We start from the raw sequence: 16,023 nt of genomic DNA on the forward strand, positions 1-16,023 counted from the left end.
TTAGTAGCTTTGTTTCGGTTTTGCTCACAGGGTAAGTGGTGCTAATATCACACTCAATCCACTACCTCAGGTGTTTCAGCACTCCCTGCGTTAACCTCACTCACTAAATACCTATGCCTCACATATAAAATGATTGGCATAAAATGCTTAAAGTGAATCACTCCCTCTAATGGTCCTCCATAAGCACTTCCACTCAACTCCAATCCATCCGATGGTCCCTCAAATGTTAGACAGAAAAAAGATCCAATATGGTATTGCCGTAAACTCAGTTAAAATGTATTCACCTTCGTTTAAAACTACTCACAAAAAATAACTGTAACATATGCCCAACAAATCACATATCCATTGAAATGCAGCACAATCTGACTTTCAACCACACCACCAATTTTGCTTGCTGTAATTGTAAGGCTCTACATCTGTTTTATCTGTACAATGGACATCTTAAGGAGTATAAAAAAATCCCTTGGGGATTTCCTCTGAAGCTGTCTGTTGTACAGATGAAACAGGCATAGGGGAATATACCAGCAGAGATCCTCCTAGCATATGGTTCATGTTCACGCAAGGCATGAGGTCTATGTACTAGCTGGTATTCACCAGGAGGTGAGCAAACTAGGGTCTGGTAACCGATGTAGTAGGGATCAAGCAGAAGCATAGTCAGAAAAAAAGCCAAAGGTGAGTAACAAGTAGTAGTTGGATGGGATCAGACAAAAAGTGTAGTCGATGAGCAAGCCAAGGGACAATACGAGGGGTAGAAAAGATAAGGACAGCAGCAGGTATGCAAGGAGCAAGATATCAGCTGGAGCACAATAATCTGGCAAAAGGGAAATCCAGAGACATGGCTTAAATCAGGAAGTTAATGATTCTTCAGAAGTAAAATACAAGGCAAGATTGTCCAAGGGATCTGGAAAGGAGCCATCCAACATCTCGGGTGGCATAGCGAAAGGAGCTACAGCCAGACACCACAGAGGTCCCAGGTTTAGATCTGGACCCCTACAGACTGTTTACTATTAAAGACATCTCAGTAAAGGTAATGGAGTCGATTTACTAAAAGTAGATAGCCTGTTCACTTTGCAGGGCAATTTTCATGTTACAAAGGAATTTTCCCTTAGCCTAGAGAATGAGAAGTTCTGCTGACCTCCATCATCCAATCCTGTGCAAGCAAAAAATGTTTTTTTCTTGCACATGGTTGGATATTCTCTGCATAGTGAGTTTGACAGCATTTGTTAAATTAAGGGAAAATGCACATCCTTGCAAAGTGAAGAGCCCATTTGCCTTTAGTAAATTAGGATCATTTATTAGACAGCAGTGGGAGAGCTCTGGATAGGTGTGTTTGTCAGTTGAAAAAAGCCCTTTTGCAAGGACACTGTTACTTTGCCCTGAATGAACAAGGTAACAAGGTCTCGTTAAAGCATCTTTAACCTTTTCACTACCAGAGCAGTTTTTTGCACTTTTGTGCTGAAATGCAGATTTTAGGCCTTAAAGCTCAACCTATTGTCCTCCAGGTGTTGCAGAACTACAAGTCCCATGAGGCATTGCAAGGCTGACAATTAAAATCATGATTTATAAAGGCAGAGGTATGATGGGACTTGTAGTTCCTCAGCAGCTGGAGGGCCAGAGGTTGAGCACCCATGCTTCAAAGGGTAGAAGGCTAACTCCGGCTTTTGCAACATATTGCATGTTGCACTCATATATTTAGGTTGTAACATTTTGCAAAATAATCCCCACCCCCAGATCAGCCCTCAATTACAGCATGCAGGAGTTCTTCTCCCCCCACAGCAGCTTTTGAAATTGGCAGGGGTGTGCGGGCCTCCACCCTCACAGCCATGTCATTCATTCATATAGATCTGCAAATTAATTAACTACAAGTCCTAACTGCCACTGCTTGCAGAAGGACATGTAGTTCTCAGTAGAACACAAGTGCGGTAATTAGCACTCGTCTAGTCCATTGAACTTTTCAGCTCTACAACTGAAAGCCCATACAAAGGTATATCAGTCCTGTACTCGTTTATAATTTAACAATCCAAACAGACCACCACTGAGCCAGGTGCATAAATGTTTGTAAATTCCACTATGCGCAATTATACACTGTGTGGTTTTTAGAGGTTTTTTTTGCACAAAATCCAGTGCCCTTGAACATCGCAGATGTCCCGTTCTAGCTTTTCAGAACCAAATCTTTGATTTTTAGAGAGGAAGTTAGAGTTTTCCTGAGCATGAATAGCAACCCTAGTTCATAAAGACGTGCGCAAACTTAAAAAGAAAACAACATATTGGATTTCAATTACTAAAGCAGAACAGTTTTATTTGTTTATTTAGTGAGTAAGATTAAATTATGTAGTAACATAATCAGGTATTTAGAGGGAGCATGGATTAACCTTATTCACTAAACTAATTGAACATTCATGCTGCTAGTGAAGATTCTCTACCCCTTTAGAAAATTTACACTGCTCCAAAAAATTAAAGGGACACTCTTTAACCAGAGTATAGCATCAAGTCAATTAAACTCCTGGGATATTGATCTGGTCAGTGAAGTAGCAAAGGGGTTGCTAATCAGTTTCAGCTGCTTTGGTGTTAATGAAATCAACAACAGGTGCATTAAATGGGCAACAATGAGATGACCTCCAAAACAGGAATGGTTTTACAGGTGGAGGCCAATGACATTTATTTCCCTACTCATCTTTTCTGTTTTTTACTAGTTTTGCATTTGGCCAGGGTCAGTGTCACTACTGGTAGCATGAGGTGATACCTGGACCCTACAGAGGTTGCACAGACAGTCCAGCTCCTCCAAGATGGCACATCAATACGTGCCATTACATTGTGTCTCCCAGCACAGTCTCAAGAGCATGCAGGAGATTCCCGAAGACAGGCAGTTATTCTAGGAAAGCTGGACAGGGCCATAGAAGGTCCTTAACCCATCAGCAGGACCCGTATCTGCTCCTATGTGCAAGGAGGAACAGGGTGGGCACTGCCAGAGCCCTACAAAATGATCTCCAGGAGGCCACTGGTGTAAATGTCTCTGACCAAACAATCATAAACATACTCCATGAGGGTGTCCTAAGGGCCCGACGTCCTCTAGTGGGCCCTGTGCTCACTGCCCAACACCATAGCTCTATTGGCGCTTGCCATTGAACACCAGAATTGGCAGGTCCGCCACTGGCGCCCTGTGCCTTTCACAGATGAGAGCAGGTTCACCCTGAGCACATGTGACTGACAGATGCGAAAGGGTCTGGAAAAGCCGTGGAAAATGTTATGCTGCCTGTAACATAGTTCAGCATGACCACTTTGGTGGTGGGTCTGTGATGGTCTGGGGAAGCATAAAAATGGAGGGACACACAGACCTCTACAGGCTAGACAATGGCACTCTGAATGCCATTAGGTATCCGGATAAAATTGTTGGACCTATTGCCTGGTGGTGCTGGGGCAGTGGGTCCTGGATTCCTCCTGGTTCAGGACAATGCCCGACTTCATGTGGCGAGAGTATACAGGCAGTTCCTGGAGAATGAAGGAATTGATACCACTGAATAGCCCCCTCGCTCGCCTGACCTAAATCCAATAGAACACCTCTGGGATATCATGTTTCGGTCCATTCGACATCGCCAGGTTGCACCTCAGACTGTCCAGGAGCTCAGTGATGCCCTGGTCCAGATCTGGGAGGAAATACCCTAGGACACCATCCGTTGTCTCATTAGGAGCATGCCCCAACCTTTTCAGGCATACGTACAGAGTACCATTTTGAGTTGCTGCAATAAAATTTCAGCAAAATGGACTACCCTGCTGCATCATTTTTTCACTTTGATTTTCTTGTAATTCTTTGAATTCAGTGCTCTGTAGATTGATAATTTTGATTTCCATCAAACAATGGGGCATCCTTATGCTTCTAACACATTAACCAGTCCATATCAGTATAGATATCCAGCATGATTATTTTCCCCATTAAGATCTGATGTATTTTTAAAATGTTCCTTTAATTTTTTTGAGCAGTGTATATTATTAACTCAGTCATCTCTTACATCTTACATGTATTTTTGATTCTCTTGAATATTTCTTAGTAAATCTGCTTGGCTAGAAATCCAGACAGTCATAATTCATTAGCTTTATGATTCTCTGCAGAAATCATCATCCATACATTTTATTTATAAGAATAATAAGAAAATTACAATTTGCTTGATTTGTCAGATTTTCATACCAATTCATTAACCATATTTTAAAATAAATATTTTTTTATTACTATTTGTTTCTTATAAACCTGATGCAAGCATGCCTATTAGCTACAAAACCTGACAATGCTAATCGTTCATGTGCCTTTTTCTTGGAGATTTTCATTTATGTCACTTTTTTGAATTATTTGTGCTTATGCCTCTTCATTATACCCTGAATTTACAATGTGGCAATATTCAAGTTGGTTGAATTATTCATTCTGTTTTACATATCACATACATATATGCAAAAACATTATAGACATTTTATAATAGGTCTTTCCATTTCAGATTGGGCTACGAAACTGTGTCAGTGAGATAAAATTTTCCTCCAAGCTCTGCTGTCACAAGTTGACACACAGGCAGCTGAATATACCAGGAAACCACACTGACCAAAAAGAGCTATGTAACCATGCAAACAGCTGCTGGAAAGTCTAAAACTATTTCCCAGTTTAAAATCTGAACACCCTAGGGCTTTAAAACTTAAATCCTACATGTAGCAAATGCTACTGTATCAGTGCACAGTTCGGAAAATTACATAAACTTTTTTAAAAGGAATACATATTCATGTCATGTCATGCCCTAGGTCAGGTATTGGGATTATATGGATGTCACAGTTGCATCAACCAAGGAGCTGTGCTTATTTTAAATGATCTACATGTGTATATGCAAATTATTTCAAATATATCAGCTAATTAACTATTTGGCTTTTGCTTTGCTCTATGAACTATATAACTTAGGCAGGGGACAGTATTTGATTGTTGCCATATGACAACAATATAGAAACACACAAATGTGTAAAAGTAGTTATCAGTGTTTACTACAAATGTTTCAATTCATATTATTAATTTACACACACACACATATATATATATATATATATATATATATATATATATGGTTTAATATTTTATTTATTGTTGTACTTGTGAGTCTTTAAAGAAGTTAGTTGCAATAGGTTAATTTATTTCTCCATTTTAGCAGCATATCCTTAGGTTTTTTTTTTTTTTTACTTCCCCACTGTCACACAAGAAGACTATAGCTCTTAGTATCTATGATTGCAGTAATGTTTTTGCTTCAACCTGCTTGCCAGTTTCTCATTGATGTGGTTTCCATCTAACTATCTTCACAGTCTGGTCTGTTGAGGTGTTTGCTCCCTTTAACTGTTATGCCCCATCTTCCATTGTATTTATTTGTATTCATGGTTTGTCTGCCCTTGAATCTCTTGTTTCTTTGTACTCTGTCCTCTTCCCTTTTATTTAAGCTGGCCATGATTGGATCAAATCTCATCCGGTTCAGCAGGGACTGGCCGAGATTCGAACCATTTATGGGCAGGCTGGTTGTACTGAAGTTGATCTACAGATCAGCTTCAGTACAAACAGCCTGTGTTGGATTTTTGCTATAGCTGTTATCAGTAATCATTGTGTTCTTCCAGCTAGGAGGGCTCCGTGCCAGCAGAACACAATAGCTCTGTGGGTGGGATTCCCCCATCAACACTGACTGCATTGATAGGGGAATTTAGTGATTTTCTTTCCTTCCACCTGTGGTTTTTGTCTCCACTTAATTTCCCCCCATAGTTCCACAATAAGGGTGTCACTTTTTGTACAGCTGAATTTCCAAATATCTATCCTATATCATGGAGACACAACTAGTATTTAACAGAGCAGTGGTCCATAATCAGTGTTGCCAACCTCCCGCTGCATTTTTTACTGACACAACATGGAAAATTTACTTACGGAGAACATTTTTACTAACAACCTGAAAAATTACATTAAAAACTAACACAATCAATATTTAAACACAATATGGAAACACTGTCAATGTTCATAACAAGTAATTTGACTGGTTTGCACTAACAAAAGTCAACAAAGCATGACAAATTATCAGCTCCTGATATTTACAAACGGTTGTAAAAATCACTGATTTTTACAAACTGTCCATAAATTTACTGATAGTTGCCAACCCTGTCCATAATATTAGAACACAACTGGCTTTTCTGTTTAAGGAAGTCTTACCTCAGGAGTACCTGAAAGATATAAAAAGCCAACATGTTATTCAGCTTGCCAGTTATGACACAATTTATGCTGAGTTAGCCAACAGGCATCTAAACACAAAGAAGATATATAGACTTCTGTAAAGGAAGGATGTTTTGCTAATGGAGTTGAGAATCTTCAGATAATAAAGTGTGTCAATATTCACTTCAACTATCCAATCAGGTGAAAAGCAAATGTCTGTTTACTTATTTGATCTGTACATAATTTGGTAACTGAAATGAACATTCACATTTTACAATTTATAGTGTGAAGATTCTCAAACCCTTTAGTCAATCAACCCCAGTATGGTATTGTAGTAGTAAAATGCAACCCTTGTGTAAAATTATATGTCAAGGCTCTATGTGACTAATTGATATGAGGAAATATATATTAACACTTCCTTTGTTTATGACAGGGAGAAAGTGGTCTCGAGGGTAGCAAAGGAGAGAAAGGAGACATGGTATGTAAATGTAATGAAAGAAATGTGAAAGTATCTTCAAATGATTTGTTGAGCAATTTTGATTTTTTTGGATGTTACATGTTACATTTTACATATCGTATAACCTTATGAAATGTTCACTGAATTGTGTGTAGCTTTTAATAAGTATAGTAATACTGCTGGCTTTTACTAAATAACTTGCTAAACTTTTAAACTGATAAGTCTCAGCAACCTGGTAAATAAAATTTTCAACATATTGCTTTTCATTTCAGAGGTTTATTAAGTGAAGGAAAGCATCTTGCATATCTCACATTTACAGGTGTTCCCATTGACATTATGGGACCAAAAGCACCTAAATAGGCTACAAAAACTGATGTAGGGTGACTGAGCCTGTAAGTGTGAACATGAACAATTAAAATAAAAATGAGATTCTATGTAGTTAGGTAAAGAGAAGTAAGCATGGATTCATAGAGAGAAAAGATGAGCATAATTTTTAGTGATGGGATTTACAGTTATACATTTGCATAGTGTATCTACAAATAGAGCTATATCCTGAACTTGGTGGCACTTCTCTGGCTTATAAATCTCAGGAGAGGCAGAGCCTGGTGGTGGTGAGTGAAGATTAATCAAAATTAAGGGTGTTTGAGTGGATGTAGAAGTAGCATAGATGAATCATATGTATATTCAGATTTTAAAGTTTGGAATGTTAGGAGCTATGCCAATGCCCACTTTATGAGTATTAGTATAATATGGAGGTTGAGCCAGCTTCTTTTAGATAATTGGCACACTCTGGCAGTTGTCCCAGACTGTCTGCTCTATTATAAGTCAGAGCTGGCAATAGAACAGCTAGAGGGTATCACCATAATACTCTGTTACTTCCAGTGCCTGATAAGGACTATACAGTATGTACTAGGAAATGCACTAAACACCTGTTAATGCAGGCTAGGGATGTCTTTCTTTGTATGAATGCAGATAATGTTCATGTACCAACTTCACTGCATTACAGATGTAGTAATAATATATAGCCTTTATTGATTCCATAAAATGTTTCTGTTTAAGCAGCTTTAACTCATGACTAGTTTTGCCCATCTACTCATGACTGAAATTTTCTTTACTAGGGGCCTGTGATAAAGCAAACAAATTTGCAGTAGCCTTCTAATAGTGGCATATTTATGTACAGTATAAAATCCATGGTCCTTGGTTCACCAATGTACAGTTACCTGGCTTTGTTTCCTTGTCTTTTAATGGCTTTCTGCAGCTGCATTAAAAGACATGTAAATCTTCTTACTACTTTCTTTATGATTTAACTTAAGTGATAATCTAGAATAGGATATGGGGACCCCCATAGGTGTAGGGACCCAAACAAGTACCTTGTTTCCCCTGTAAAGAAGACTTTGGTTTAAAGTGCTTTGGGTACTTTTCCTCAAGCACATAATAAGGTAAATATTGCAGAAGTCTGAAGCACAGAGCGCTATTCCTTAGTATATGACATTCTGAACTATAGTTTCTCACATAAATCCCAGAACTGTCACAGCCATTTTCCCAGGTATTAGTGTCCTTATTCAGATGGTTTACACTCAGGGTGTACCTTCCCATCACACAAAGAGAGGTCCTCCATAGGCCCAGAGGACATTCTAAACCAAGCCATGGGACACGCTAGGTGAGGGTCCATGGGCAAGGTTTCTCTTTCAGCTCCCAATGTATCCTCTTCTGGAAATCTCAGTGGTTAAGCTTTGCAGAGGGGTCTCTCTCTCACTGTCAGTATACAAGCTACACAATACTGGTCAGGGGTGTCCTTTTCCCATACCCATTCTCCACTGGGCCTCACCCACAGCTGGCATATAAAGGGGCACTATCCCCACATGCTTCATGAATACAGGAGGGGCTACCATTTCACTTCTTCCCACCTGGCCTATTGTACGATAATGGCTAAGCGGGAACCCTATTATCCTGGGAGGATGTTATATGACATCCTCCCAGGATCATGCCTCTTGCATGCCCCGGTGTGATCTATCACCATGGGACACAGCCAATGACAGATCACTACACCGGCCCACTGCCAGTGTCATGTGATCACTGTGACCAATCACAGAAGGTCACATGGCAGTTCAAGCCATTCATTGCTTACAACTGTGCTGCTAGCTGTGATTGGTCACAGTGATCACATGTACAGACTGGGTCAATCACAGCCCATCTGTAGCATGTGATCAGCTATGGCCAATCACAGCTGATCACAACAAAAACTACTGAATAAATCATCATAAACCTTTTCTCTAAATACACTCAAACCCCTATCTCATAAATAACACTCACTTAAGTAGTGATATAAATCCAAAAATACAAGTGTCTCACAAAAGTCCAAAATATTTGTCTAAAATCATTGTGTCCAAAAATATAACTGTGTCCAAAAATATCAATATCTTCCAAAATGATACAGTGTATCCAACTCAATTCACCAGTCCAGATCCCGTAAACCTCAAAAAAATTAAACCGGAAATAGTGTATTACCTTCAAGTATTATAATTAATTAAGTGAAAAATAAATTAAATAATAAAAGTGAATGACACATGAATCATGCAAACAAAAAATTCACTCAGTGTGCACTCCTACCAACATGGAAAACAAACACACCAAAAAAAAAAAATAAATATATACCGTATTTGCCGGCGTATAAGACGACTTTTTGACCCTTGAAAATCTTCTCAAAAGTCGGGGGTCATCTTATATGCCGGTACACATGTTAGGGGGGGCTGCGGCATTAAGTACAGGGGTTTGCAGGGGCTGATGTCTCTTACCTGGATCCAGTCCCACGACGATCCGGTCCAGGAAGCGCGGCGTCTCCTTCAGTTCGGCCACTGGATGTTCGTGCGGCTGCTCGGCACCGCCTCCTCACCGGTGATTGGCCGCCAGAACTGTAGCTCAGGAAAGGCACACAGGCGGCCAATCACCGGCGAGGGGGCGGAGCCGAGCGGCCCCGCGAAAATTGAGTGCCGGAGCAGCAGGTAAGTGTTCTGTGTAGAGGTGCTGCTGCAACCACATATGCTGGCTGCAGCAGCACCATACGAGAACAGGGTCAGCAAGTCTCAGTGGGAGGAATAGTGCCCCATCATTGGTGTCACTGATACCAATGATGGGGCACTATTCCTCCCACTGACACCAATGATGGGACACTATTCCTCCCACTGATACCAACGATGGGGCACTATTCCTCCCACTGACACCAACGATGGGGCACTATTCCTCCCCCCCACTGACACCAACGATGGGGCACTATTCCCCCCCCCCACTGACACCAACGATGGGGCACTATTCCACCCCCCACTGACACCAATGATGGGGCACTATTCCACCCCTCACTGACACCAATGATGGGACACCATTCCTCCCACTGACACCAATGATGGGGCACTATTCCTCCCACTGACACCAATGATGGGGCACTATTCCTGCCACTGATACCAATGATGGGGCACTATTCCTGCCACTGATACCAATGATGGGGCACTATTCCTCCCACTGACACCAATGATGGAGCACTATTCCTCCACTGATACTAATGATAGGGCACTATTCCTGCCACTAATGCCAATGATGGGGCACTATTCCTCCCACTGACATCAATGATGGGGCACTATTCCTTCCACTGATACCAATGATGGGGCACTATTCCTCCCACTGATACCAATGATGGGGCACTATTCCACCCCCCACTGACACCAATGATGGGGCACTATTCCACCCCTCACTGACACCGATGATGGGACACCATTCCTCCCACTGACACCAATGATGGGGCACTATTCCTCCCACTGACACCAATGATGGGGCACTATTCCTGCCACTGATACCAATGATGGGGCACTATTCCTGCCACTGATACCAATGATGGGGCACTATTCCTCCCACTGACACCAATGATGGAGCACTATTCCTCCACTGATACTAATGATAGGGCACTATTCCTGCCACTAATGCCAATGATGGGGCACTATTCCTGCCACTAATACCAATGATGGGGCACTATTCCTCCCACTGACATCAATGATGGGGCACTATTCCTTCCACTGATACCAATGATGGGGCACTATTCCTCCCACTGATACCAATGATGGGGCACTATTCCTCCCACTGACATCAATGATGGGGCACTATTCCTCCCACTGGTGTGCATTGGAAGAGGGGTAGTCTTATACGGCGAGTATAGCCCAAACACTACATTTTAGCAGGAAAAGTAGGGGGGTCGTCTTATACGCCCAGTCGTCTTATACGCCGGCAAATACGGTATATATATATATATATATATATATATATATATATATATATAAAAATGATATATAAATCCGCAAAATCACTCTGTGAAAAATTCAATTAAACACATCAAAAGTGAAGTGAACACTCCGTGACACCTGCCACTAGTGGGATTAAAGGCAATTACCCTCTTGGAATCAAAACAAGCATTTCTGGTTGTATAAAATATTCGCTTGTCAGCTTCCAATAAACACATCAAAAGGTGACGAGAACACTCCGTGACACGTCACTGATGCGTTTTGTCACTTCTGACTTCTTCTTGAGGGATCCCTCGAGAAGTCGGAAGTGACGAAACAAGTCTGACGCCAACCCGAAAGTAGCAGCGTGGCCATTTTGAATATTGGAAAATGTGGACTTTTCCATACATACTGCTGGGGACTGGTCTGACGGATATAGCAATCCTGAATGTAAGAAGTTTATTAAATTTTGGTTAATACCTCATACTCTTTAATTGATGGATCTCTTCTTTACCTCCATGAGGAATTGGGGAAGGTGAAATGGGTACTACCTGCATGGTGGATGGAAGCTGACAAGCAAACATTATATATATCCTGAAATGCTGGTTTTTGCTCCAAGAGTGTAATTGCCTTTAATCGCACTAGTGTGAGGTGTCACGGAGTGTTCATTTCACCTTTTGATGTGTTTATTGGAAGCTGACAAGCGAATATTATATACATCCAGAAATGTTTGTTTTGATTCCAAGAGGGTAATTGCCTTTAATCCCACCAGTGGGAGGTGTCACGGAGTGTTCACTTCACTTTTGATGTGTTTAATTGAATTTTTCACAAAGTGATTTTGCAGATTTATATATCATATTTTTATATATATATATTTTTTTTTTGTGTTTGTTTTCCACGTTGTTAGGAGTGCACACTGAGTGAACTTTTTGTTTGCATGATTCACGTGTCACTCACTTTTATTATTTAATTTATTTTTCACTTATTAATTAACTATAATACTTGAAGGTAATACACTATTACCAGTTAAATTTTTCCGAGGTTTACAGGATCTGGACTGGTGAATTGAGTTGGATACACTGTATCATTTTGGAACATATTGATATTTTTGGACACAGTTATATTTTTGGACACAATGATTTTGGACAAATATTTTGGACTTTTGTGAGACACTTGTATTGTTGGATTTATATCACTACTTAAGTGGGTGTTATTTATGAGATAGGGGTTTGAGTGTATTTAGAGAAAAGGTTTATGAATATTTACTTTCAAGGGTGAAAGTGTGACTTTTCTTGGGGTGTATTAGTGAGAGTTTGTTTGATATATTACTGAATAAATCAGTTTCATTAAGTAAACATGCTTGCTTATACAAATGAAATTCGTTGGTATAAGCAACCATAATGTGTAAAAGAAAAAATCCTGATCACTTGCTACTATGGTAACATTGTATTACTCTGGTCATAAGAGTAGAAACAAAAGTAATAATTTTTTTTATGTAAAAAAAGTAAAAAAAAATTATATTTTTTTTTGTACTTACTGTCACCAGTCAGTGTCCCTGATCACCGGCACACCAGTTATATAATGACGCTGTACTGCATTGGTGACAGTATGTAAGAAAAACAAAATTGTGACTTTTTTTTCTCATTTCTCCATTTTACACAAAATTATGACAAAAAATGACAACTTCAAAAAACTCGTCATGCCTCTTACTAAACACTTCAGACTGTCTGCTTTCTGAAAAGCTGTAATTTTGGGGGTATTTGTACTGTCCTGGAGTTTTTGAGTGTCAAGAAATGAAATCAGCAGTCAGTACATCAGGATTTACCAATTTGTAGATACAGTATATTCCATAGTTTGTGGAATCTATACCTTCCCTACCAACTGAATAATAGACACTGATTTAAGTTATTTTCACATAGACATGTAGTAGAATACATTTTGGCCTAAATGTGTGTAGAAAGAGTATTTATTTGCAAAAACAGAAACACAGAAAACACATTTTTTCAAAATTTCCGGTCTTTTTTCATTTATAGCGCAAAAAATAAAAACCCAGTGGTGATCAAATACCACCAAAAGAAATCTATGTTTGTGTGAAAAAAATTATAAAACTTTCATATGGGTACAGTGTTGCATGATCGTGCAATTGTCATTTAAAGTGCAAGGTGAAAATTTGCCTGGACAGGAAGGGGTTAAAAGTGTCTGGTAGGCAAGTTGTTGAAGACCTAACACCTGCCAACAGGTTTACATTGCCTTTCTTTGGATGTAGCCGGGCCTGTTGAAGTGTGTTTGGATTGGAGTCCAAGTGGGTCAAATGCAGCAATTTTTTAATTTTAACACATGCGTTTAAAAGCACTGCATTCAGACAGACAATACTGAGCTTGACATAAACACCCATTAAAAAAAAGCCCTTTGGTGGACAGCAATTTCCACTGTACCAGACTCTAGCTTGCAATGCTGTCTTTCTCCCTCCTAGTTTGAGTGTGGCTGTACGGTGGGCTGCAGAAGCTAATTTATTACAATCTGTATGTAAACATGCTTAACACATTTTTGTTTTTAACACATCTATGGCTGGATTAAAATGGAAGCTTTCTATATATGTCTTGTTTTAATATGTACGGCTAGAAAAAAACTATAAATGTATTTTTTTACATAGTGTAAGACAAGACTTTGAAAAGAAAGTAGACTGATTTAGTAGCTGAGGCTCTACACTTTAAAAAGTTACTCTGTGTGTTCTGCATGTGACTGGCAGCATGATCTTGAAATTAAAATATTAAGTCTAGCCATAGGCAAATTATTATAATTCCAAAGATTTGTTTTCAAGCCATGCTGTAAAGCTGAATCAGCCATTTCCCCCCACATTTTGTATCTATAGCTAAATGTTATAGAAGCATTATTAAAGCAGAACCACGGTCTAAAAATAAATGATGATTAGTCCCATGGGTTTCCAACGATAATTTACTGCTTGTGACTCACTTGTGATTCATACAGCTGCAATTAAGATTAGCGTCAGTTCTAAATGATTCTAAAAAATATCGAGAAATCATTGAGGTCCCGTAGTGTCTTGCTCCACTTTTAAAAAAATGATGCAGCTATACGAGCTAGTCTAGAATTTTATTTGTCGTCATAAAAGGCCTAAATAACAGATTGTAATTGAACTTTTCATGTAAAGACAAAGCAGTAATATGGAATGCTAAGTAAATTTTGTTTTATTGGGTATTTATATTGAAAAAGTAGTTTATAATTTTAATGAAGAATTCATTTTTTAATTTAAAATAATAATTATAAAAGGAGTAATAATTTCTAATGAAAACTCCAATGCAGCACTTCCATGCACAAAAAAAAAAAATCACCTCCATTCTGGCTTCCAATGCTTCTAGGTGCATTTGAAATCACTGTGCCTTACTGCTGCCTGACATTCCCTACTCCTCCCAGAAACATCTATGTTTGTATGTATGCTTATTGAGTACAAATATGTTTCATACAATAAAAAATTGGGCCAGTTCTAAAGCATTCTAAATCACATTGCCAAGAAGCTCACATATACTGAGTGAGGTAGTTATGTGGAAGGAGAATTACGCCATAGGTCCCACTTTTATAGAGCTCTAAGGGACATTTCTTATTCCCATGAACAACTTTTTCATAAACTATAATCTAGTTAGCCAATGATTTCCACTAGGCTACTCCATTTAATCCATTTGAGAACTATTGCTTTGTGAGCTGTAAACAATGTTTCTTACAAGAAATCTAGTATAGTGTGGGCAATATTCTTCATCTAGTAAACCAAATCAACTGACTGCAGGCATACAGGGAAGAGGAAGTTGCAGTAAGGTGGTGAGTACAGTGATCACTTGCCGCCAGACATTATATATAAACTGACAACCTCAAATGAAGTGCGTAAAATCTATCTGAAGTTCATCACATTGTATGTAGTTGGGATTGGCCCTACATTTTGTTCAGTCAAACAGGAGGTATATTTGGTTCATAATATACAATTTATTTAGTCAATTATTATCTTCTGGTAAAACCAACATAATTGAAGATCATATTTCATCCCATTTCTTCATAGACGTAACAGGTAATAGGGTTTGACATTAGTCTTAATAGCCAGTTAAGATTTATTCTGTTTAGTGTGTAGCAAGTGATATAGAGCATGCATATTAACCCCCTTGGGCCCTTGCAACTTAAAAGTGGTTGTAAAGGCTCAAGGTTTTTTTACCTTCATGTGATGTGGCTGCAATGATAGGCAGCACTGATGGGCACTGACTGGCTGCACTGATGATGCAGCACTGATATGCAGCACTGATGGGCACTGATAGGCGGCAGTGATGGGCACTGATAGGCTGCACTGATGGGCATTGACTGGTGGCACTGACCAACAGCACTGACTGGTGGCACTGATGGGCAGTACTGATGGGCACTGATGGGTTACACTGCTGGGTGGCACTGATGGGTGGCACTGATGGGCACGGATGGGTGGCACTCTCGGGCACTGATTATCAGTGCAGATGTGACAGCATGAGGAAAATGCTTCCGATAACCATTAACTGTATTTACTTTGTGATCAGCTGTGTCATTGGACAAAGCTGATCATATGGTAAAAGGCTGCTGTTATTGGCCTTTTACCTTGTGATCAGCTGTTTCCATAGGACATAGTGATCCGAGACAGCTCTGGGTGAGTGCCCCCAGGGGGCATGTGGAAGGCGCGTTCTCAGAGGACATCATATGATGCCCTCCCAGAACTGGACAACCACGCTGTAGCCTTCATACGGCTATAGCCTAGTTGTCAAGTAGTTAAAAGAATAAAATACAATTGATTGCAAAATTCATAATCACCATATGAATTATATAATTGACATGTGCAACTGCATAACGAGTTTAGACATGCTTTGCATTTTCTCAGATCATTCAAGCATTCTCTGATTGGATAAGGTGGAGAATGACATCACTGCTCCACCTTTCCATACTTGTCCAATTAAGGAACACTTTGTAGTGCGATGAGCTTTAACCACTTGCTAACCACAATACACAAATATGCATTGCAGGTGGTTGCTATTAGCCATAACCTCAGTATCTTTTTTTCAGCCGGCAGCTTG

General features: G+C 39.6%; 1 protein-coding gene across 2 annotated transcripts in view; it reads left to right on the plus strand.

Annotated features, from left to right (window-relative positions):
* The window catches only part of COL19A1 (collagen type XIX alpha 1 chain), an 895,475-nt gene that overhangs the window by 301,241 nt on the left and 578,211 nt on the right, over positions 1-16,023 (plus strand). For both annotated transcript variants that reach the window (XM_089681326.1, XM_089681327.1), the window contains exon 12: positions 6,642-6,686. In XM_089681326.1, the coding sequence (XP_089537452.1) occupies positions 6,642-6,686 (45 nt within the window). The remainder of the gene's footprint in view (positions 1-6,641; positions 6,687-16,023) is intronic.

This window comes from Staurois parvus, unplaced genomic scaffold (genome assembly GCF_062004578.1).
Source record: "Staurois parvus isolate SC_StPar_1 unplaced genomic scaffold, SC_StPar_1.0 ptg000264l, whole genome shotgun sequence".
NCBI classification, from domain to species: Eukaryota; Metazoa; Chordata; class Amphibia; order Anura; family Ranidae; genus Staurois; species Staurois parvus.